This window comes from Ooceraea biroi, chromosome 12 (genome assembly GCF_003672135.1).
Source record: "Ooceraea biroi isolate clonal line C1 chromosome 12, Obir_v5.4, whole genome shotgun sequence".
In the NCBI taxonomy this organism is placed as follows: domain Eukaryota; kingdom Metazoa; phylum Arthropoda; class Insecta; order Hymenoptera; family Formicidae; genus Ooceraea; species Ooceraea biroi.
Window position 1 is genome coordinate 4424609 of NC_039517.1, and position 21317 is coordinate 4445925.

At 49.3% G+C, this 21317-nt stretch overlaps 4 protein-coding genes across 5 annotated transcripts; 2 read left to right on the plus strand and 2 right to left on the minus strand.

The window, feature by feature from the left end:
- The first annotated feature begins 9156 nt into the window (after positions 1–9156).
- LOC105276559 (DNA topoisomerase 3-beta-1) lies at positions 9157–13080 on the plus strand. The gene is made up of 14 exons (XM_011334281.3): positions 9157–9247; positions 9334–9476; positions 9561–9755; positions 9921–10088; positions 10188–10316; positions 10417–10535; positions 10646–10846; positions 10915–11119; positions 11224–11406; positions 11478–11687; positions 11767–11984; positions 12118–12342; positions 12424–12685; positions 12758–13080. Exons 1-14 carry the CDS (start codon positions 9157–9159, stop codon positions 12962–12964), a joined length of 2556 nt encoding a protein of 851 aa, XP_011332583.1. The 3' UTR covers positions 12965–13080.
- A 73-nt stretch (positions 13081–13153) lies between these two features.
- LOC105276564 (eukaryotic translation elongation factor 1 epsilon-1) lies at positions 13154–14236 on the plus strand. Its single transcript, XM_011334293.3, has 4 exons — positions 13154–13387; positions 13462–13668; positions 13756–13851; positions 13954–14236. Exons 1-4 carry the CDS (start codon positions 13301–13303, stop codon positions 14083–14085), a joined length of 522 nt encoding a protein of 173 aa, XP_011332595.1. The 5' UTR covers positions 13154–13300; the 3' UTR covers positions 14086–14236.
- Positions 14234–16191, minus strand: LOC105276563 (GDP-mannose 4,6 dehydratase). Its single transcript, XM_026974047.1, has 8 exons — positions 16100–16191; positions 15906–16009; positions 15579–15821; positions 15295–15487; positions 14955–15187; positions 14649–14864; positions 14496–14564; positions 14234–14425 (listed from the first exon to the last, which is right to left on the minus strand). The coding sequence occupies exons 2-8, from the start codon at positions 15957–15959 to the stop codon at positions 14363–14365; spliced, it is 1071 nt and encodes a 356-aa protein (XP_026829848.1). The 5' UTR covers positions 15960–16009; positions 16100–16191; the 3' UTR covers positions 14234–14362.
- A 1251-nt stretch (positions 16192–17442) lies between these two features.
- LOC105276562 lies at positions 17443–18418 on the minus strand. 2 transcript variants are annotated; one of them, XM_011334290.3, is made up of 3 exons: positions 18168–18418; positions 17929–18061; positions 17443–17860 (listed from the first exon to the last, which is right to left on the minus strand). In XM_011334290.3, exons 1-3 carry the CDS (start codon positions 18304–18306, stop codon positions 17527–17529), a joined length of 606 nt encoding a protein of 201 aa, XP_011332592.1. In that variant the 5' UTR covers positions 18307–18418; the 3' UTR covers positions 17443–17526. The 2 variants fall into 2 exon arrangements, with proteins under 2 accessions (XP_011332592.1, XP_011332591.1); XM_011334289.3 differs by having other exon boundaries at positions 17929–18064; positions 18168–18407.
- Between the last annotated feature and the right edge of the window lie 2899 nt (positions 18419–21317).

The following is a 21317-nucleotide window of genomic DNA, read 5'->3' on the forward strand; positions in this document are numbered from 1 at the left end:
ACTCCTTTCTGCGGGGCGCACCCCGTGGGCCACTCTCCTTATTCTTTCCCCGGGGCGCACCCCGTGGGCCACTCTCCTTATTCTTTCCCCGGGGCGCACCCCGCGGGCCACTCTGTCCTTCCTGCGGGGCGCACCCTGCGGGCCGCTCTCACCTTTCCGCGGGGCACATCCCGCAGGCCACTCACCTTATTCTTTCCGCGGGGCGCACCTCGCGGGCCACTCTCTCCTTCCTGCGGGGCGCACCCCGTGGGGCGCTTCCTTATTCTTTTCCCGGGGTGCACCGCGCGGGCCACTCTGTCCTTCCTGCGGGGCACACCCCGTTGGCCGCTCTTCTTATTCTTTCCCCGGGGCACACCCCGTGCGCCACTCTCCTTATTCTTTCCCCGGGGCGCACCCCGTGGGCCACTCTCCTTATTCTTTCCGCGGGGCACACCCCGCGGGCCACTCTCCTTATTCTTTCCGCGGGGCGCACCTCGCGGGCCACTCTGTCCTCCCTGCGGGGCACACCCCGTGGGCCGCTTTTCTTATTCTTTCCCCGGGGCACACCCCGTGCGCCACTCTCCTTATTCTTTCCCCGGGGCGCACCCCGCGGGCCACTCTGTCCTTCCTGCGGGACACACCCCGTGGGCACCTCGCCATATTCTTTTCCCGGGGCGCACCCCGCGGGCCACTCTGTCCTTCCTGCGGGGCGCACCCCGCGGCCGCTCTCCTTATTCTTTCCCCGGGGCGCACCCCGCGGGCCACTCTGTCCTTCCTGCGGGGCGCACCACGTGCGCCACTCTCCTTATTCTTTCCCCGGGGCGCACTCCGCGGGCCACTCTCCATATTCTTTCCTCGGGGCGCACCCTGCGGGCCACTCTGTCCTTCTTGCGGGGCGCACCCTGCGGGCCGCTCTCCTTATTCTTTCCGCGGGGCGCACCCCGCGGGCCACTCACTCCTTTCTGCGGGGCGCACCCCGTCGGTCACTCACCTTCTTCTGTCCGCGAGGCGCACCCCGTGGGCCACTCTCCTTATTCTTTCCCCGGGGCGCACCCCGCGGGCCACTGTCACCTTTCCGCGGGGCACATCCCGCGGGCCACTCACCTTATTCTTTCCGCGGGGCTCACCTCGCGGGCCACTCTCTCCTTCCTGCGGGGCGCACCCCGTGCGCCACTCTCCTTATTCTTTCCCCGGGGCGCACCCCGCGGGCCACTCTCCATATTCTTTCCCCGGGGCGCACCCCGCGGGCCACTCTGTCCTTCTTGCGGGACACACCCCGTGGGCAACTCACCATATTCTTTCCCCGGGGCGCACCCCGCGGGGCACTCTGTCCTTCCTGCTGGGAGCACCCCGCGGGCCGCTCTCCTTATTCTTTCCGCGGGGCGCACCCCGCTGGCCACTCTGTCCTTCCTGCTGGGAGCACCCCGCGGGCCGCTCTCCTTATTCTTTCCGCGGGGCGCACCTCGCGGGCCACTCTGTCCTTCCTGCGGGACACACCCCGTGGGCCACTCTCCATATTCTTTCCCCGGGGCGCACCCCGCGGGCCACTCTGTCCTTCCTGCGGGGCGCACCCCGCGGGCCGCTCTCCTTATTCTTTCCCCGGGGCGCACCCCGCGGGCCACTCTGTCCTTCCTGCGGGGCGCACCCCGTGCGCCACTCTCCTTATTCTTTCCCCGGGGCGCACTCCGCGGGCCACTCTCCATATTCTTTCCGCGAAGCGCACCCCGCGGGCCACTCTCCTTATTCTTTCCGCGGGGCGCAACCCGTGGGCCACTCTACCCTTTCCGCGGGGCACACCCCGCAGGCCACTCTGTCCTTCCTGCGGGACACACCCCGTGGGTCACTCTCCATATTCTTTCCCCGGGGCGCACCCCGCGGGCCACTCCCTCCTTCTTGCGGGGCGCACCCTGCGGGCCGCTCTCCTTATTCTTTCCGCGGGGCGCACCCCGCGGGCCACTCACTCCTTTCTGCGGGGCGCACCCCGTCGGTCACTCACCTTCTTCTGTCCGCGAGGCGCACCCCGTGGGCCACTCTCCTTATTCTTTCCCCGGGGCGCACCCCGCGGGCCACTGTCACCTTTCCGCGGGGCACATCCCGCGGGCCACTCACCTTATTCTTTCCGCGGGGCTCACCTCGCGGGCCACTCTCTCCTTCCTGCGGGGCGCACCCCGTGCGCCACTCTCCTTATTCTTTCCCCGGGGCGCACCCCGCGGGCCACTCTCCATATTCTTTCCGCGAAGCGCACCCCGCGGGCCACTCTCCTTATTCTTTCCGCGGGGCGCAACCCGTGGGCCACTCTACCCTTTCCGCGGGGCACACCCCGCAGGCCACTCTGTCCTTCCTGCGGGACACACCCCGTGGGCCACTCTCCATATTCTTTCCCCGGGGCGCACCCCGCGGGCCACTCTGTCCTTCTTGCGGGGCGCACCCTGCGGGCCGCTCTCCTTATTCTTTCCGCGGGGCGCACCCCGCGGGCCACTCACTCCTTTCTGCGGGGCGCACCCCGTGGGCCACTCACCTTCTTCTTTCCGCGAGGCGCACCCCGTGGGCCACTCTCCTTATTCTTTCCGCGGGGCGCACCCCGCGGGCCACTCTCTCCTTCCTGCGGGGCGCACCCCGTGGGCCACTCTCCTTATTCTTTCCCCGGGGCGCACCCCGCGGGCCACTCTGTCCTTCCTGCGGGACACACCCCGTGGGCAACTCACCATATTCTTTTCCCGGGGCGCACCCCGCGGGCCACTCTGTCCTTCCTGCGGGGCGCATCCCGTGGGCCGCTTCCTTATTCTTTCCCCGGGGTGCACCGCGCGGGCCACTCTGTCCTCCCTGCGGGGCACACCCCGTGGGCCGCTCTTCTTATTCTTTCTTCGGGGCACACCCCGTGCGCCACTCTCCTTATTCTTTCCCCGGGGCGCACCCCGTGGGCCACTCACCTTCTTCTTTCCGCGAGGCGCACCCCGTGGGCCACTCTCCTTATTCTTTCCCCGGGGCGCACCCCGCGGGCCACTCTGTCCTTCCTGCGGGACACACCCCGTGGGCAACTCACCATATTCTTTTCCCGGGGCGCACCCCGCGGGCCACTCTGTCCTTCCTGCTGGGAGCACCCCGCGGGCCGCTCTCCTTATTCTTTCCGCGGGGCGCACCTCGCGGGCCACTCTGTCCTTCCTGCGGGACACACCCCGTGGGCCACTCTCCATATTCTTTCCCCGGGGCGCACCCCGCGGGCCACTCTGTCCTTCCTGCGGGGCGCACCCCGCGGGCCGCTCTCCTTATTCTTTCCCCGGGGCGCACCCCGCGGGCCACTCTCTCCTTCCTGCGGGGCGCACCCCGTGCGCCACTCTCCTTATTCTTTCCCCGGGGCGCACTCCGCGGGCCACTCTCCTTATTCTTTCCCGGGGCGCACCCCGCGGGCCACTGTCACCTTTCCGCGGGGCACATCCCGCGGGCCACTCACCTTATTCTTTCTGCGGGGCTCACCTCGCGGGCCACTCTCTCCTTCCTGCGGGGCGCACCCCGTGGGCCACTCTCCTTATTCTTTCCCCGGGGCGCACCCCGCGGGCCACTCTGTCCTTCCTGCGGGGCGCACCCTGCGGGCCGCTCTTCTTATTCTTTCCGCGGGGCGCAACCCGTGGGTCACTCTACCCTTTCCGCGGGGCACACCCCGCGGGCCACTCTGTCGTTCCTGCGGGACACACCCCGTGGGCCACTCTCCATATTCTTTCCCCGGGGCGCACCCCGCGGGGCACTCTGTCCTTCCTGCTGGGAGCACCCCGCGGGCCGCTCTCCTTATTCTTTCCGCGGGGCGCACCCCGCGGGCCACTCTCTCCTTCCTGCGGGGCGCACCCCGTGGGCCACTCTCCTTATTCTTTCCCGGGGCGCACCCCGCGGGCCACTGTCACCTTTCCGCGGGGCACATCCCGCGGGCCACTCACCTTATTCTTTCCGCGGGGCTCACCTCGCGGGCCACTCTCTCCTTCCTGCGGGGCGCACCCCGTGGGCCACTCTCCTTATTCTTTCCCCGGGGCGCACCCCGCGGGCCACTCTGTCCTTCCTGCGGGGCGCACCCTGCGGGCCGCTCTCACCTTTCCGCGGGGCACATCCCGCAGGCCACTCACCTTATTCTTTCCGCGGGGCGCACCTCGCGGGCAACTCATTCCTTCCTGCGGGGCGCATCCCGTGGGCCGCTTCCTTATTCTTTCCCCGGGGTGCACCGCGCGGGCCACTCTGTCCTCCCTGCGGGGCACACCCCGTCGGCCGCTCTTCTTATTCTTTCCCCGGGGCGCACCCCGCGGGCCACTCTGTCCTCCCTGCGGGGCACACCCCGTGGGCCGCTTTTCTTATTCTTTCCCCGGGGCACACCCCGTGCGCCACTCTCCTTATTCTTTCCCCGGGGCGCACCCCGCGGGCCACTCTGTCCTTCCTGCGGGACACACCCCGTGGGCAACTCACCATATTCTTTTCCCGGGGCGCACCCCGCGGGCCACTCTGTCCTTCCTGCGGGGCGCATCCCGTGGGCCGCTTCCTTATTCTTTCCCGGGGTGCACCGCGCGGGCCACTCTGTCCTCCCTGCGGGGCACACCCCGTGGGCCGCTCTTCTTATTCTTTCTTCGGGGCACACCCCGTGCGCCACTCTCCTTATTCTTTCCCCGGGGCGCACCCCGTGGGCCACTCACCTTCTTCTTTCCGCGAGGCGCACCCCGTGGGCCACTCTCCTTATTCTTTCCCCGGGGCGCACCCCGCGGGCCACTCTCTCCTTCCTGCGGGGCGCACCCCGTGGGCCACTCTCCTTATTCTTTCCCGGGGCGCACCCCGCGGGCCACTGTCACCTTTCCGCGGGGCACATCCCGCGGGCCACTCACCTTATTCTTTCCGCGGGGCTCACCTCGCGGGCCACTCTCTCCTTCCTGCGGGGCGCACCCCGTGGGCCACTCTCCTTATTCTTTCCCCGGGGCGCACCCCGCGGGCCACTCTGTCCTTCCTGCGGGGCGCACCCTGCGGGCCGCTCTTCTTATTCTTTCCGCGGGGCGCAACCCGTGGGTCACTCTACCCTTTCCGCGGGGCACACCCCGCGGGCCACTCTGTCGTTCCTGCGGGACACACCCCGTGGGCCACTCTCCATATTCTTTCCCCGGGGCGCACCCCGCGGGGCACTCTTTCCTTTTTGCTGGGAGCACCCCGCGGGCCGCTCTCCTTATTCTTTCCGCGGGGCGCACCCCGCGGGCCACTCTCTCCTTCCTGCGGGGCGCACCCCGTGGGCCACTCTCCTTATTCTTTCCCGGGGCGCACCCCGCGGGCCACTGTCACCTTTCCGCGGGGCACATCCCGCGGGCCACTCACCTTATTCTTTCCGCGGGGCTCACCTCGCGGGCCACTCTCTCCTTCCTGCGGGGCGCACCCCGTGGGCCACTCTCCTTATTCTTTCCCCGGGGCGCACCCCGCGGGCCACTCTGTCCTTCCTGCGGGGCGCACCCTGCGGGCCGCTCTCACCTTTCCGCGGGGCACATCCCGCAGGCCACTCACCTTATTCTTTCCGCGGGGCGCACCTCGCGGGCAACTCATTCCTTCCTGCGGGGCGCATCCCGTGGGCCGCTTCCTTATTCTTTCCCCGGGGTGCACCGCGCGGGCCACTCTGTCCTCCCTGCGGGGCACACCCCGTCGGCCGCTCTTCTTATTCTTTCCCCGGGGCGCACCCCGCGGGCCACTCTGTCCTCCCTGCGGGGCACACCCCGTGGGCCGCTTTTCTTATTCTTTCCCCGGGGCACACCCCGTGCGCCACTCTCCTTATTCTTTCCCCGGGGCGCACCCCGCGGGCCACTCTGTCCTTCCTGCGGGACACACCCCGTGGGCAACTCACCATATTCTTTTCCCGGGGCGCACCCCGCGGGCCACTCTGTCCTTCCTGCGGGGCGCATCCCGTGGGCCGCTTCCTTATTCTTTCCCGGGGTGCACCGCGCGGGCCACTCTGTCCTCCCTGCGGGGCACACCCCGTGGGCCGCTCTTCTTATTCTTTCTTCGGGGCACACCCCGTGCGCCACTCTCCTTATTCTTTCCCCGGGGCGCACCCCGTGGGCCACTCTCCTTATTCTTTCCGCGGGGCACACCCCGTGGTCCACTCTCCTTATTCTTTCCGCGGGGCGCACCTCACGGGCCCACTCTCTTCTTTCCGCGGGGCGCACCCCGCTGGCTTTTCTCTATAGTTATTGTACTAGTGGGTAAGACCTCCTTGCATTATCTCAAACTAGATTTAAGGAATGGAGGTTGAGAATAACACGAGTTACGGGAACGGAATGTAACAGTGTAATAGGCAAACATGTAACAACCCAGCAAACACAAAATATAACTATTATATAACACAGAAGTAACACGTAATATAACAACTGTTATATGTTATTAATGTTGAGGTTGCATAATTTACTTTGTAACTGCAATATAACTGCGTTATAAAACTGTTATATTGCTCTGTTATACATTGGTTATAATAATATAACAGTAATATAACTCAAATATGCGATATTATATAACTGTAATATTTGCATATTATGTCTATGTTACATATCATTTTTAACATTCAGATGTCGAGTTGTCCGGTGGATGGCTTCGTTTCTCGCATGCAAAATATAGTACAAAATATATATAGGAACGGTGATCACGGCAGGGAACAACTTGTATCGTAAGTCCATTTTTACGATGAAGTGGTACATTTTTGAACGAATAATAAATAAGAGGAAAGCACGAACTTGTACATAACGTTTAGGAAAATAAATTAAACATGCACCTGTAGTTGTAGAGAGAGGAAGAAAGAATAAATAATATTAGGAGTGTGATTTAGTTCTTGCAACAGATGCCTGTAGTGTCAGTTTGTTCCAATAGCTGTTTCCGATAACTGTTGTTTCTTACAGTGTTGACATTATCCATGATATTTAGTAGCATTATAGCAATAGATGCAATAACAGTCGTGTTTATATCATCGTAAAAATGCAACTTCCGAAAGAGCATTTTCGACATGCGTTGCTTTTATTTTTTAATCAAAAGTAAACTGCGGCTGACGGTTATAGAATTCTTGTGGAAACTTATGGTGTTTCTGCCCCCTCAATTAAGACGTGTGAATACTGGTTTAGACGCTTTAAAAGTGGTCATACTGATGTGAAGGACAAAGAACGCTCGGGACAACCAAGCAAGCTTGAAAATGCAGATTTGCAAGCATTATTGCACGAAAATCCAACATAATCCACTTCAGAACTTGCCAGAGCATTAAATGTTGATCGTTCAACAGTTACCAAGCATATACATGAAATGGGAAAAATTCAGAAAGAAGGGAAATGGGTTCGACATCAATTATCGGAAAGTGCGATTGCGAACCGGTTGAACATTTGCATTTCGTTGATCGCCAGGCAAAAAAAGAAGAGTCTTTTGTCTCGGATTGTTACTGGGGATGAAAAGTGGATCTATTTTGATAATCCGAAACGCAGAAAATCATGGGTGGATCCAAGCCAACCATCAACATCCACTCCGAGACGCAATATTCACGGTTGAAAAGTAATGCTCTGTATTTGGTGGGATAGTGTACTATGAGCTGTTAAATCCGCATGAGACTGTCACGGCTGATCGTTATCGACACCAATTGTACAAGTTGAAGCAAGCATTGGACGAAAAACGACCACCAATTGCGAGTAAACGACGGAAAGTGATTCTTCTTCGTGACAACGCTCGACCTGACGTTGCGTTATCAGTGAAAGAAACACTATTAGAGCTCGAATGGGAAGTCTTACCGCACCCCGCGTATTCTCCATGCGATTATTATTTGTTCCGGTGGATGCAACACGCTTTAGAGGATACACACTTTGATAATTTGGAAGAAGTGCGAAAATTCGTCGACGAATGGATCAACTGAAAAGAAGAGTGATTTTATCGTGGTGGAATCGATCTCTTGCCAGAAAGATGGGAAAAAGTTATAGAAAACGAAGGAAAATATTTTGATTAAGGTATTCATTATCATATTTAAATACATGCGTTTTTGAGCAAAAAAACCCTCAAAACTAAATCACACCCCTAATATATATTCCATTTATATAACATTTAAATAACATTTTAGTAACACGTTATATTATTGTTATATTACTGCAATTTCGTTTGAGTGGGAAATTACAACTAACATATACGTTACATGTAACGAACATGTTATATTGCGTGTTACATTCTGTTATATTATGGCAATATCATTGTTATATAACTGTGTTTGCTGGGAATGCTCGAAGCGAGGATTCTAAGGAAACTATCGGATCCATTCCTGCAACCATTCACGGACGCAGTATATATTCAAACGACAGCTTTCGGCGCGAAGGTTCGTAATTCATTTTGCTTGATAACATCTGAAATAATCGTTCTTGTTTTCCATTTTCTTCTTTTGTGACGAATACTATCTACTTTTGTGTGACGTTGATATGATTTGCTATAATTTGTTCAATCGGATTTGTACGAATCAACTTTAAAATGCAGATATTTTACGTTTATATGAAGATAATTTGTGAATATTTTGTGTATTATCTTGTGTCAGTGATTATTAGCATGAACAAATTTGTGTTTGAAGATCTTTTTATTTATGTGGTAAGTATCTTCTATTTCATCATGTATTTCCTTTAAAAATGTGCAAAATTGCTTATCTCATAATTTTCTGTTAAAACTTCCAATTTTCCTTAGAGCAAATGTATCACGAGGTAAATATAAGTACTGACAGTATTTCTTGTGGTGCACGTGTTACTAGATACACATATTGAAGAATCAGTTCAACGAAGGGAAACCATTGTATAGAAACCGACAGACTCAGTTCAGGGTGCAGCAGTTGTATCGCACGCGTGAGCGATCGATGTTTGAGAAATTGCGAATAAAAAAAGTCACAAGAGCCACCGGCTCCGCGGAGTGGTACGGCTGTCGCGAGAAACAGCCAGGTGCTTCGGCAGCCGCGTCTCGCTCGGCGCGCCGAGCGCTCCCGAGCTCACGGACAGGCGGAGCGTCTGCGCGCGTGCGAGCGTGTTGGGGCTCCATTTCTCAGCACTGTCTTGCTCCCAATCTCCCATTGCTCCTCCAGGCGGCTCATCATGGCATTCGTCGAGGTTATGTTGCTTCAACGACGCTAAGGGAGAATTTTTTCTGCAACGCGAATGAACGAGATATCGCTCGAAAATGAAAACAGCTCTAATGGTGGCCGAGAAACCTTCCTTGGCAGCGTCTCTTGCTAATATATTGAGCAATGGACGATGTACTACCAGAAAAGGTGCGTTGCGTTGACAACTCAGTCCATTCAAAGTTCAGTTTCGACACATCTTTTCCACCCGCTCTTTTCTTACGTTCTTCCATCAGGATTGAACGGATCCTGCTCCGTTCACGAATGGATCGGTCCGTTTAGATCCGAGACGGTGAATTTCAAAATGACATCCGTATGCGGGCACGTCATGACGTTGGACTTCATTGGGAAGTACAACAACTGGGACAAGGTGGATCCGGTAAGACCAAGAGCCCTAATTTCATCGCCTCTTTCGTCTAGCTTCGCTGGCAATTGAATCGACCCTTCGCTCTCGCGTTTCCAGGCAGAGTTATTCTCGTGTCCAACAGAGAAGAAGGAAGCGGTACCCAAGCTAAAGATACCGTACTTTTTAGCCAAGGAAGGAACGCATTGTGATTACCTGGTATTGTGGTTAGACTGTGACAAAGAGGGTGAAAACATTTGCTTCGAAGTGATAAACGCGGTGCAGCAGGGAATGCATAGGAAGTTACATATAAATGCAAGTCGTTTGTATTACAATCATAGAAATTAAAATCATAGAAATTAAAGCACACGCAGATGTACACAAGTGCATTTATGTATTTCCTTTAAAAAGAGCAGATAAGGAAATTGTTTTATTTCGCCAAGTTTCAAGTCGTCTTGACAACGATATTATTTTTGATAGGATATATGGCGAGCGCGATTCTCTGCCATCACGGAGAAGGACATCAAATCAGCCTTGGCAAATCTGATAAAACCAAACGAAAATGAGGCGAGAAGCGTCGACGCGCGTCAAGAGTTAGACCTACGAATAGGTTGCGCATTTACGCGCTACCAAACAAAGTTCTTTCAAGTGGGTCACCAGTGTTCTACGTTCTGTACTAAATCCAACCGTGAATCGAAAGTATGCTACAAGCGCTCTGGACTTCATGACTCTTTATTGTGCTTTTAGGGCAAGTACGGAGATCTGGACGTGTCTCTGATTTCCTATGGCCCCTGCCAGACGCCAACGTTGGGATTCTGCGTACAGAGGCACGACGAGATTCAGACCTTCAAACCGGACCCGTACTGGGTGTTACAGGTAGAAACCAGAGAAATTCTATTCGTGTAACTACGCGTAGTCCTTTTCGCTATTTCTTTCCCCGTTTCACCAATTTCATCGTCGTATTCCTTGATCTCAGGTGACTGTCAAGTGTTCGGACGGACAAGACATCGTGCTGAACTGGGGGCGCGTACGTTCCTTCGACAAGGAGGTTGCGAGCATGTTCTTGAGCCACGTTAAGGAACACGATCGAGCAACGTGAGTCTTACCCTTGACGTTCGTTTCTGAGAACTCCTCACGTTCTAACCTGTAGTAAAAAATCCAAAAGGTGAAAATTCTCAAAGTAAACTGTATACTCACGTACACAGCGTGGTGAGCGTACAGAGCGCGGAGAAGTCGAAATCGCGACCCATGGCACTGAACACGGTGGAGTTGATGCGAGTCGCGAGTTCCGGGCTGGGAATGGGTCCGCAGCACGCCATGCAAATCGCGGAGAGGCTCTACACTCAGGGATACATAAGTTACCCCCGCACGGAGACGACGTCGTATCCCGAAAATTTTGATTTACTGTAAGCAAATCCACTTGCTATATTAATTGTTCCGATGGTGTATGTTGCATTGTCATTTTGCGTTCAAGCTCAACGCTGAAGCAACAGCAAAACAGTGCGGAGTGGGGCGAGGAAGTTCGCAAGGTGATAGCGGCTGGCATAAACAGACCGAAGAAGGGCCACGACGCGGGCGATCATCCCCCGATAACGCCGATGAAACACGCGACCAGAAACGAGCTCGATGGCGACTCGTGGAGACTGTACGATTACATAACGCGACACTTTATCGCCACGGTACGTCATCTCGCGACGATGACGATGACAAACTTGGGAAACTTGGTTTGTTCGCGTCACGCCACGCGTGTAACGCCTCTCGACGAATTTCGCTTGCGTTGCAGTTGGCGCGGGACTGCAAGTACTTGAGCACCACGGTGAAGTTTGAGATTGGAATGGAGATATTCACGGCGACCGGACACAGCCTGCTGGATCCCGGATACACGAGTATTCTCACCTGGCAGGCGCTCGGTAACAACGACACTCTACCGAGGTTCACGTCCGAGGAGAAGGTGCCCATACAGGAGGTAAGGGGACCCTCACCGATTCGACCTACATCACGCTTCTCTCTCTTCTTGTATCTTTCATTTCTTCCTAGGCGAAACTGATCGAGTGTTACACGCAACCGCCGGACTACCTGACGGAAGCGGAATTGATAACCCTCATGGAGAAACACGGCATCGGAACGGACGCTTCGATTCCCGTGCACATAAATAACATTTGCATCAGAAACTACGTCAGTGTCGCGGCGGGGAGGAAGTTGGTGCCCACTTCTCTCGGGATCGTCCTGGTGCACGGATACCAGAAGGTACTTTGATCTCGAATCGCCTTTCCTCACTTTTTCCCCTCTCACGCGACGCAAGACATACCTTTCCTCTTTTCCCTAGATAGATCCCGAACTGGTTCTGCCCACCATGAGGTCCGCAGTGGAGGAGCAGCTGAATCTGATAGCGCTGGGTCGTGCCGATTTCCACGCCGTCCTCCAGCACACCGTGGAGATCTTCAAGCAAAAATTTCACTACTTCGTACAAAGTATAGAGGCTATGGATCAACTGTTCGAGGTCTCCTTCTCTCCGCTGTCCGCGTCCGGTAAAGCGCATTCCAGGTACTTGAAATTATCTCGATGCAACTATCCGCGATCTGCTTCCTCTCTCTTTTTTTCCATATTCGGAGTGTTAATAATTGTCCATTTATCATAACATCGTCCTTCTCCGTCTCGTTTTACACACGTGGTTCAGATGCGGCAAGTGTCGCCGGTACATGAAGTACATACAAACCAAGCCGTCGAGAATGCACTGCGCGCACTGCAACGAAACTTATAACCTGCCACAAAATGGAAACATAAGGATATACAAGGAGCTCAAGTGCCCATTGGACGATTTCGAATTGCTCTCCTGGTCGACCGGAACGCGCGGGAAGAGTTACACGTTCTGCCCGTACTGCTACAACAATCCACCGTTTAGGTACGTCGCAGTCTGATTTTACTTTTTGCATAAATGCCGAAAGTCGGATATCGTCATCTCACTCGTCCGAATGAACCGCAGGGACATGAAGAAGGGCACGAGCGGCTGCAACTCGTGCACGCACCCGACGTGTCCGCACGGCATGAACTCGAACGGCTTGTCCAGCTGCCTGGAGTGCGACCTGGGTATTCTCGTGCTGGACCCATCGGCTGCACCCAAGTGGAAGCTGGGGTGCAACCGTTGCGACGTTATTATCCACCTGTTCGAAAATGCGCACAAAGTGACCGTCGACGTGGACACGTGCGACTGCGGTGCGCAATTGGTCACCGTGGAGTACAAGCAGGTAACGGAAGGAAAATCGGTCGGTGAGCTCTGCGAGGGATGTTTCTCACCCCTTTTTTCCGTCTTTTTCCAGGATAAGAGTAAACTCCCCAACGAAGCGACGGAGATGTCCGGCTGCGTGTTTTGCACCGCGGCTTTTGCTGCCCTGGTGGAGAAGCATCGCGCGGTAGCGTCGAAACCGGTGGTCACGCGCGGCCGGGGCCACACCAAGAGCCGCAATCGAGGCAAACCGAAACCTCCGAAGGACAAAATGGCACAATTGGCGGCATACTTTGTATAATCGCTCGAAGCCGAGCGAAGCCGATGTCACCGCGCCATAACTCTGCGCCGTATCTCAACGAGATTCATTGTTTTCTTTTTTCTTTTTTTCAATAAATCGTAATCTCTGTTTCATAATCATCCTCATTCTTGTCTCTCTCCGAATCGCATTTCGCGCGTTGTTCACGGAAACGTGGCGGTCCAGCGCTAGTCGTACCAACCGCCGCAGAGAGAATTTCCTTCCGTTGGTACACCTTCGATACGGCAATATTTTCTTTTTTTTGTCTTTTATAATCCCCGTTCCAACGTTCACGTCGGGGAGCATCGTCGACGTGTTGTTAAAATAACATTAATTGACATGGGTCTCTGCAATACCGAGTGCGTGGAGAGGATAGCGCAGTATCTCGACGTTTCCCCGGGAAGGTTGGAAGTTTCTCACAAAAACGTGAGTCGAGCTTGCGCTCGCCAGAGCGATTCTCCTGGTGATTCTCGTGCGACGTGCGACGATACAAATTTCAGGTAGCTTCCACCCGAGAACGCGAGGGAGGCGCGCAACCCGTCCAGGGCTTCTGCACCATCGTACAGGATCTGGCGAGGACCTCGGAATACCCCGACATCCTCGGTAGCGAGAGAGAAGTACAGGCTCTGACGCAGCAGTGGCTGGAGTACGCGATAGTCTGCGCCAATTATGCGGACCTTTCCCAAAACACCAAGAGAATACTGAGCGTAATATGTCACACGTGCTGATGATACATGACACATACATAATTGGTAGGAAACAGCAGTACTCACCTGTACCTTTCTTGATTGTAGGAGTTGAACACATCGTTGACACACGTGCCCTACATAGCCGGTACAGAAAAGACTATCGCAGATGTCACGTTGTACTACGTTTTACATCCCGTAATGGTAAGACACAGTCAGTGTGTCATTTCGTCATCGTAACACACACACACACACACACACACATCACTGTACATACATAGTATGTACGTCGTTTCTCTTTTGCAGAAAACTCTGAGCCAACCGGAGAAGGCACGGTACATTCACGTGTCAAGGTGGTTTGACAATATTCAGCAAGAGGATAAGCTAAGACGCGAATTAGACTTGATATCTTTTAATTTGTTACACTTGTTTCTGTAATATCGACACTCCAAATTAATGTGAAGAACACGGTGCTCCTTGCTCCTTAATTGTCTACAATTTGAGAGAAGAAATGTGTTTCTTTAGGCGGAGTCGAGCTCGTCGACTGAATTAGGTAGGAAGAATAAACTTGTCAAGGTCAGAGGAAGCCTATTTTATCTCTTTTAATCTTTTACACCGACATATTTACAAAACTGACAACTCTGTGAATGCTGTCATTTCTTTTTCACGGAAGTAAAAACACTTGGAAAATGCATTCGCAATTTGCATTACATTATTAAGCATTTGGATTTTTCGACATTAATTCTAGATCGGAATCCATCATGTCTTTTACGAGTTCCTAAAATATAAATAAATAATTCATCGATAAACAACGCACGAATTATAAATAATAATTAATACAAAATTACCTTAAACGTAACGGTCGGTTTCCATCCGAATTTGTCTCTAGCTTTCGACGCATCACCCAACAGTACGTCCTATCGAGAGAGAAAAAAGAAGAATGATGAAATTGAATTTGACAATCCGTCCCCGAGATCGATAAAGGAAGCCCGACGTCGTACCACTTCCGTTGGACGAAAATACTTGGGGTTGACGCGAACCAATAGTTGACCGGTTTGTGCATCGTGACCCGTTTCATCGACACCCTCGCCTTTCCACTGAATCGTGCGACCTACGTACTGGAAGGCCGTCCCGACAAACTCCCTCACACTGTGCGTCTCTCCCGTCGCTATAACGTAGTCGTCCGGTTGCGTCTGTTGGAGCATCAGCCACATCGCCTGCGGACGCATCAAGCAGCATCATTGTACAGAGATTACTCGGAGAAGGGAGACACAATTTTTTAAGAAACGAGAAAGCGCAATACCAACTTCAACGTAATCCTTGGCATGGCCCCAGTCTCGCTTCGCATCCAAGTTGCCCAGTTCCAGCACGTCCTGCAGGCCCAAATGTATCTTCGCTATCGACCTGGTCACCTTCCTCGTGACAAAATTCTCTCCCCTTCGCGGGCTCTCGTGATTGAACAATATCCCATTACACGCGAACATGTTGTACGCTTCTCTATAATTCACGACGATCCAGAAACTGTACAACTTTGCGCACGCTGAAATGCAAAGAAATTTTGAACGAGCCCTCGCGAAACAATCGTCCGCGACGTTATGGAAAAGAAAAACAAATGCGAAAATGCGTTAGAACGAATGAACGAATTACCGTACGGAGAACGAGGATAGAACGGTGTCTTTTCATCTTGAGGAACTTGCACCACTCTACCGTAGAGCTCGGAAGTGGACGCGTGATAAAATTTGACGGACTTCTCCAAGCCACACGTGCGTATCGCGTCCAACAGTCTCACCGTTCCTACCGCGTCTACCTCGGCAGTGTACTCGCTCACCTCGAAGCTGACCTTAAGCAGGCATAACGATAAATTGTTGGCGATGTGAGAAATGTTTCTGCAAGTGTAGCGAGCGTTCGTACCCACGGACGTGCTTACAAACCATAACGTGACTCTGCGCCGCAAGATTATAAATTTCCGTTGGCTGTACGGCGCTGATAACCTTGATCAGGCTACTGGAATCTGTCATGTCACCATAATGCAATATCATTTTTCCTTGCCGATGGCACTTGGGATCCTCGTAGAGGTGCTGGATGCGAGCGGTGTTAAACGAACTCGCTCGTCTAATGATGCCGTGAACGGTGTATCCTTTCTCCAGCAGGAATTCCGCCAAATAAGAACCATCCTGCAACAAGCGAGCGGATCGAGGAGGAGACGACGAGTCCTCGCGTTACTCAAAGTCTGAAAACGTAGAACGTTATGAACTTACTTGTCCGGTGATACCCGTTATCAGAGCAACACGCCTATCGTCCCCAGTTGCCATCTCGACTGATCGATCAGGCGTACCGTCAGTCCTCGAACGTTATCTAAACGCTACGTCAGACCGTCATTAATGCTGATAACGTTTGTCTATGAGGGGAAGAGCGAATTCAAGTCGTGGCATGACCCAGGGCCAGCAAATACCTCGAGGCTCGAGTGAGCACTAGCGGTGTCATACTGTCATGTAAAGGTTGACACCCTACATTCTGGAACTAAAATGCAATATGGCGCCATACGTCGCACGCGCACATGGTATGTATACACACACACACTACAAACATATACATACACATTGTATTTCGATTTTTACATAAAAGAAAAATCTCGGGTAACAAGGATACGAGGTACGTGTAACATCATGATCGTAGATTAAATTTTATTTAAAATACAATAATAAAATATTCATATTATTAATATTAAATGGACTATAATACAAAATGGATTATACCCAGATAGCCAAGTCTGCCGAAAGCAGATGATGCTAACTATCTGCTATCAACTATTGCCAGCCAAAAGACAACAAATTTGATACAGAAGTTGTTATTAACGATTAATTCGACAAATTGGTGCCAGAAATGTAACGGAGCTTGCTCGCAAAATCTAAGAACGGATTGGCGGCAGGAACCGAGCAGATCTGCAAACATGGCTCGAAGTCGGATTGTCGACAGAAACCGAGCAAGATTTGCGCGCGCGGAATCTAACGGCAGATTGGCAGCAGAAACCGAGCAAGATCTGCGCGCGCGGAATCTAACAGCAGATTGGCAGCAGAAACCGAACAGGATCTGCAGCTTTTGACGGTATTCAAATTTACACGGCTGTGAATATGCGTTTTCGCTGCGCACCGCTATGCGGTGCACGCGTCGAGTTCTTACTCGATGTTAAGATTTAGCCTAACAGTTATATAAATTAATATACGCGCCTTGGCATGATAATATTAATTTTTCTGAAAATTTTTGCACTCGCGGCACAGAGGCTCCCATGGACAACGTCCATGTAGTTCACGCGCGCCACGAGCAATCCGAAGTTCGAGAGCAAAATTCGGACTTCGGATTAGAATAAATTAACAATAAGAGAGAGATTATGCAACGAACTGTCAGAAAGACACATCAAGCCAAATGTACTTTAATTTAACAAGCAAACAAATGCGTTCTTTTAACACATGGTAATATAAAATGCCAATTTATAGTGTGTTAAAAGTAAACACATGCTTTAATATATCGTGAATATGAATGGCCAAAAGCTGCAGATTCCGTTCGGTTTCTGCCGTCAATCTGCCGTCAAATGTTAACAGATCCTGCTCGGTTTCCGCCGCCAATCCGCTGTCAGAGTCTGTTAGCAGGCTCTGCTGGCAGATCACTATCCTAATGCGGACATAACGGATGCCAATTTGCTATCAACTTCTGCAGTAATCTGTTGCCAATCTGCTGGCAGATTGCACACATTTTGCTTACTGGGTAATTATAAACAGAAAGAAATAAGAATGATCCTTATGACAGAAATGTCTAATGATCCACACAAAGAGATTTAATGGAGCTTAATAGAAGCACATATAAATTCGCAGAAAATTAAGGTTATGCTTGCTCGACCAAAATACCATTTTTCAATCTTTTATATTTAAAATCTGGCTCGGGCCGTCTATTGACCCATGCTTCCGTATAGGATTTGCTCAATATACGTTCTGAATCTACAGCAGCCTCTCGAAATTTAAGCAAAGCATCGTCATCTTCTATAATTTTATATTTTTTCCTTTTGAACTTCTTTCCACAGTCCGCATGTGCTTCTGTAATTTCTGTGTTTAAATATGTTGTTGACGTACTCAAGAGTTTTATCCCCGTACTTTTATGTTCCTTCCGTTTATGTTCCAAAGAGCATTCAGTATTTTTCTTGTCTTTTAACTTGATGGTTCTACAAGAGATCATATTTTAATAATATTATATTTGTAAATATATAATATATCTTATTTCGATACTTACCCTTCCAAAAGCTTATCTAACTTCTTAGCCACAAAATTCTGGAACGTTGCACTAATACCAAAATTCATAAATGTGTCCTCTTGCTCGGAATTCACTCTTAAAGACTTTCCATGTGGCTGATTAGTCTCGAGTTCTTCTAAAAGCATAAAGATTAAGTAATATATAATATTTTTCAGATTACTTCTTACACATACACGAATTTTCAGAAATATTATAAGAACAAGATTAAATTTACTTACTGGATTGAAAAACTTCAGTTTTCTCTTTATTATAAAGATCGTCATTCAAAAACTGTTGATCAATCACATCCTTCACGTTATTTATAAACATCTCGTCCTCCGAACTCGAAATGTTTTTCCCTTCCTCATCCTTTGTCATTATTTATATAAATAATTCGTGATATTTAGCTTGATAACAATAGCAAAAATCAGCATACCATATCTTATAAATAAATTTTAATATCTAAATAATATACAAGCTTCTTCACACACAGGTATCAACATACCTTACAGAAGGCATGAAATAAATAAAACCACAGAGTGCGGAAGCTTAGATATCAAGGAAGAGATACAGAGACTTCTAGTGAGCTCCAAGCAAACTACGGAAAACACTCATTGTCAGCGTGCAAGGATACAAGAGGTAAGCCAAAAGTTGTTGCTTAAATTTTGTCCCGAAACATTTCCTGAATTTGTTGCTTGCGATATAAGGGATACGTTTTCCTTAGGAGGGCATAGGCAATCCTCCGTCTAATTATGCATGTGTCTATAGTAAATATATACACAAATGTCTTGTGTGAGTTGATGCAAAACATTATGGTACCTTTTAATAATATTACATTTAGAAAATAAGGATGAAACATTTTTAAGTATATTCTTATTTTTATTCATTGCTGCATTTAGCTCCTGCTAATTTTCCCATCTGTTTTGTACAAAACAAAAATAACTGGTCTTCTCTGGATGTTTTCAGTTCTTTTTATTGCAATATATTATAGACGCCATTGTATTTACGTTCGATAAATACATCAAGTAGAAGGTCTTATTTTGTAAACTTTTTTTCCATTTCCAGACCGTCAAAGCGCGTTATAAGAGATGTACATTATACGATTATATATATATTTTATATATATATATGTATGTATGTATATATGCATGTACGTATGTATGTATACATACATATACATACATAATATGTGCGCTCGTGCGGGCGTGTGTTGTGTTCGGTGTACGTATACGTGTGTCGAAGTGTCCAATTCTTTACCATAAACCATTAGACGAATTTTATTATCTTTTAGTAGAAATTCTTACCGCGATCTTTTTCACCTAATGATTAAATATTGTACAAAATAAAGATTGCGGATTGTTAATATATTGTTAATAATAAATTATAATATGCTAAACGTTAGATTATCCGATAGATTGCGCATTCTATTTTGTTTCACCTTTTCGCATCTGAGAACTATAATATTTTATAGTTATTCCTGTATATAGTATGATTATAACGCATTATCTGAAAACATGCGAGAGAAAAAAGAAAATGGAAAATTATCAAACGTGTGATTAGTTTGAATTCTTGCCGTCGAATTATATCTATTGCATCTCCTCAACAATTTTGCTTCTTCCTTCCGCCTCTCTCTGTCTGCCAGTTTGTCTGTCTATCTGTCTCCCTCTATCGATTCATATATGCGTAAAGTATTATAATAGATTTATATTATGTAGAATTAGAAATGCAAAAGTGATGCAAACTATCGTAAATAAATAATTCCTTGTATATGCCTAAACGATATACAGAGTGCTTGGAATCACAGCATCACCTTTGAAAGCATATTATTCAATAAATTGAGAATTTCTTTCTTCAGTAAATGTATAATAAAAAGATATTATTTATTTAAACGATTTTTATTGTCGTTAAATAAGTTGCAAATAAAATCTGCGTTAAAAATACTTGAATTAATCGAGAAACAATATATCAGATCATCTATTTACGAAAGCCATGATTTTTATCTGCAAAGTTACTTTTGTTGTTACTTTTTGCGATTGTTTTGAACTTCATGCATTTACAGAAAGATATGTTATAATTTCAAGGCACTCTGTATATTGCGTATTTGCACTTACGTATCTCGCAACTCAGCATTCCAAATTTTGTTCTATGAATAGCTTTAGTCTAAACATTTGTTAATCGTACGAGGACAAGTTTGCGTATTAACCCTCACACATACATTTGCACAAATTATTTCTTAGAGATACAACTTCCGAAGAATACAGCGAAATACGTACTTCATCGGAACTTATGCGAAATCATAGATACGATATCTGCCTTAAAAATTCTGTAAAAAATACCAACATTTTTTTGCATTTACATTTCTTTCTTTAGTTATGTAATATTACATTGTATTTTCTTATTAATAGATAATATTAGATAAGTTTGCAATTATCTTTTTTATAGATGAAGGTCGGCATCGTGTGGTAGGTGATCATTGTGTGTGTGGGTGTGTGTGGGTGTGTGTGGGTGTGCGTGCGTGCGTGCGTGTGTAGACATATAGTTTAGTTTTACAATACATTATAGTCAATTTTATTATTAATTAATATACAAATAATGGAAGACATGGCGGCACCTAAAAGTGCCGATCGAAAGATTTTTTATCTAACATGTTTATAGACTTTTTATTTTTATTTATTTTTTTTTTGTTACTTCGAGTTGTAACCTTTATATTTCGCACGACTTGGTTGCGCATTTCATTCGCATTCGTTTATACTAAGCCGCTCACAGATATCTTTCAAGTTATTATACAGACATTTCTCGATAGAACGCATCACGTTGAAATAATTGCTTCAAGAACATTCAAGAATAAAATTATAGTAAAAAGCTAAACACTAATCGAAAAATCTTACTTAGATACCAGAAATCAAGGAATATATAAATATAATTATATTGTAATTTATATTTATTAAATAATTATTAAATAATTATATTATAGCCATATAAAATATGGGTACAATAATATGAAAATTACCATGCATGTGATATTTTAATAATAAATTTTTATATCATGCTTCATCACACAAGCAATTAAACGTGACAGGCTCTTTCGAAGAATGATCACTTATAACGTCTAATACACTTGATCGTGAGTCATGTAACGGCGATTTCGCCGCGTGTCACAATTGCAACGCATGCAGCGATTGGTACTCATTGACATGTCGTTAAGTATCACTTCTAACCATTCTGTATCTGATAAAATTGTTCCACTGCGTTCATTCGTGTTATTACGATTCAAGTATTAATGTCATGACACTGGAACAGCGTTATTATACGCCCTCAGCGGTGCTTCAACGTGCAAACTTATGCTGAATCAAAGCGCAATATGTATTTAGTTTTGTGAGCTTAAAAAT

Coding starts and splice junctions, on each gene's coding strand:
- LOC105276559 (XM_011334281.3), top strand. CDS start 9,157: ATGAAAACAGCTCTAATGGTGGCCGAGAAACCTTCCTTGGCAGCGTCT. Junction 10,317..10,416: donor ACCCGTACTGGGTGTTACAG/GTAGAAACCAGA, acceptor CCTTGATCTCAG/GTGACTGTCAAGTGTTCGGA. Junction 10,536..10,645: donor AAGGAACACGATCGAGCAAC/GTGAGTCTTACC, acceptor TCACGTACACAG/CGTGGTGAGCGTACAGAGCG.
- LOC105276564 (XM_011334293.3), top strand. CDS start 13,301: ATGGGTCTCTGCAATACCGAGTGCGTGGAGAGGATAGCGCAGTATCTC. Junction 13,669..13,755: donor ACACCAAGAGAATACTGAGC/GTAATATGTCAC, acceptor TCTTGATTGTAG/GAGTTGAACACATCGTTGAC. Junction 13,852..13,953: donor ACGTTTTACATCCCGTAATG/GTAAGACACAGT, acceptor TCTCTTTTGCAG/AAAACTCTGAGCCAACCGGA.
- LOC105276563 (XM_026974047.1), bottom strand. CDS start 15,959: ATGGCAACTGGGGACGATAGGCGTGTTGCTCTGATAACGGGTATCACC. Junction 15,488..15,578: donor CGGCGCAGAGTCACGTTATG/GTTTGTAAGCAC, acceptor TGCCTGCTTAAG/GTCAGCTTCGAGGTGAGCGA. Junction 15,188..15,294: donor CTATCCTCGTTCTCCGTACG/GTAATTCGTTCA, acceptor TTTGCATTTCAG/CGTGCGCAAAGTTGTACAGT.
- LOC105276562 (XM_011334289.3), bottom strand. CDS start 18,306: ATGACAAAGGATGAGGAAGGGAAAAACATTTCGAGTTCGGAGGACGAG. Junction 18,065..18,167: donor AACTGAAGTTTTTCAATCCA/GTAAGTAAATTT, acceptor TTATGCTTTTAG/AAGAACTCGAGACTAATCAG. Junction 17,861..17,928: donor TTAGATAAGCTTTTGGAAGG/GTAAGTATCGAA, acceptor GATCTCTTGTAG/AACCATCAAGTTAAAAGACA.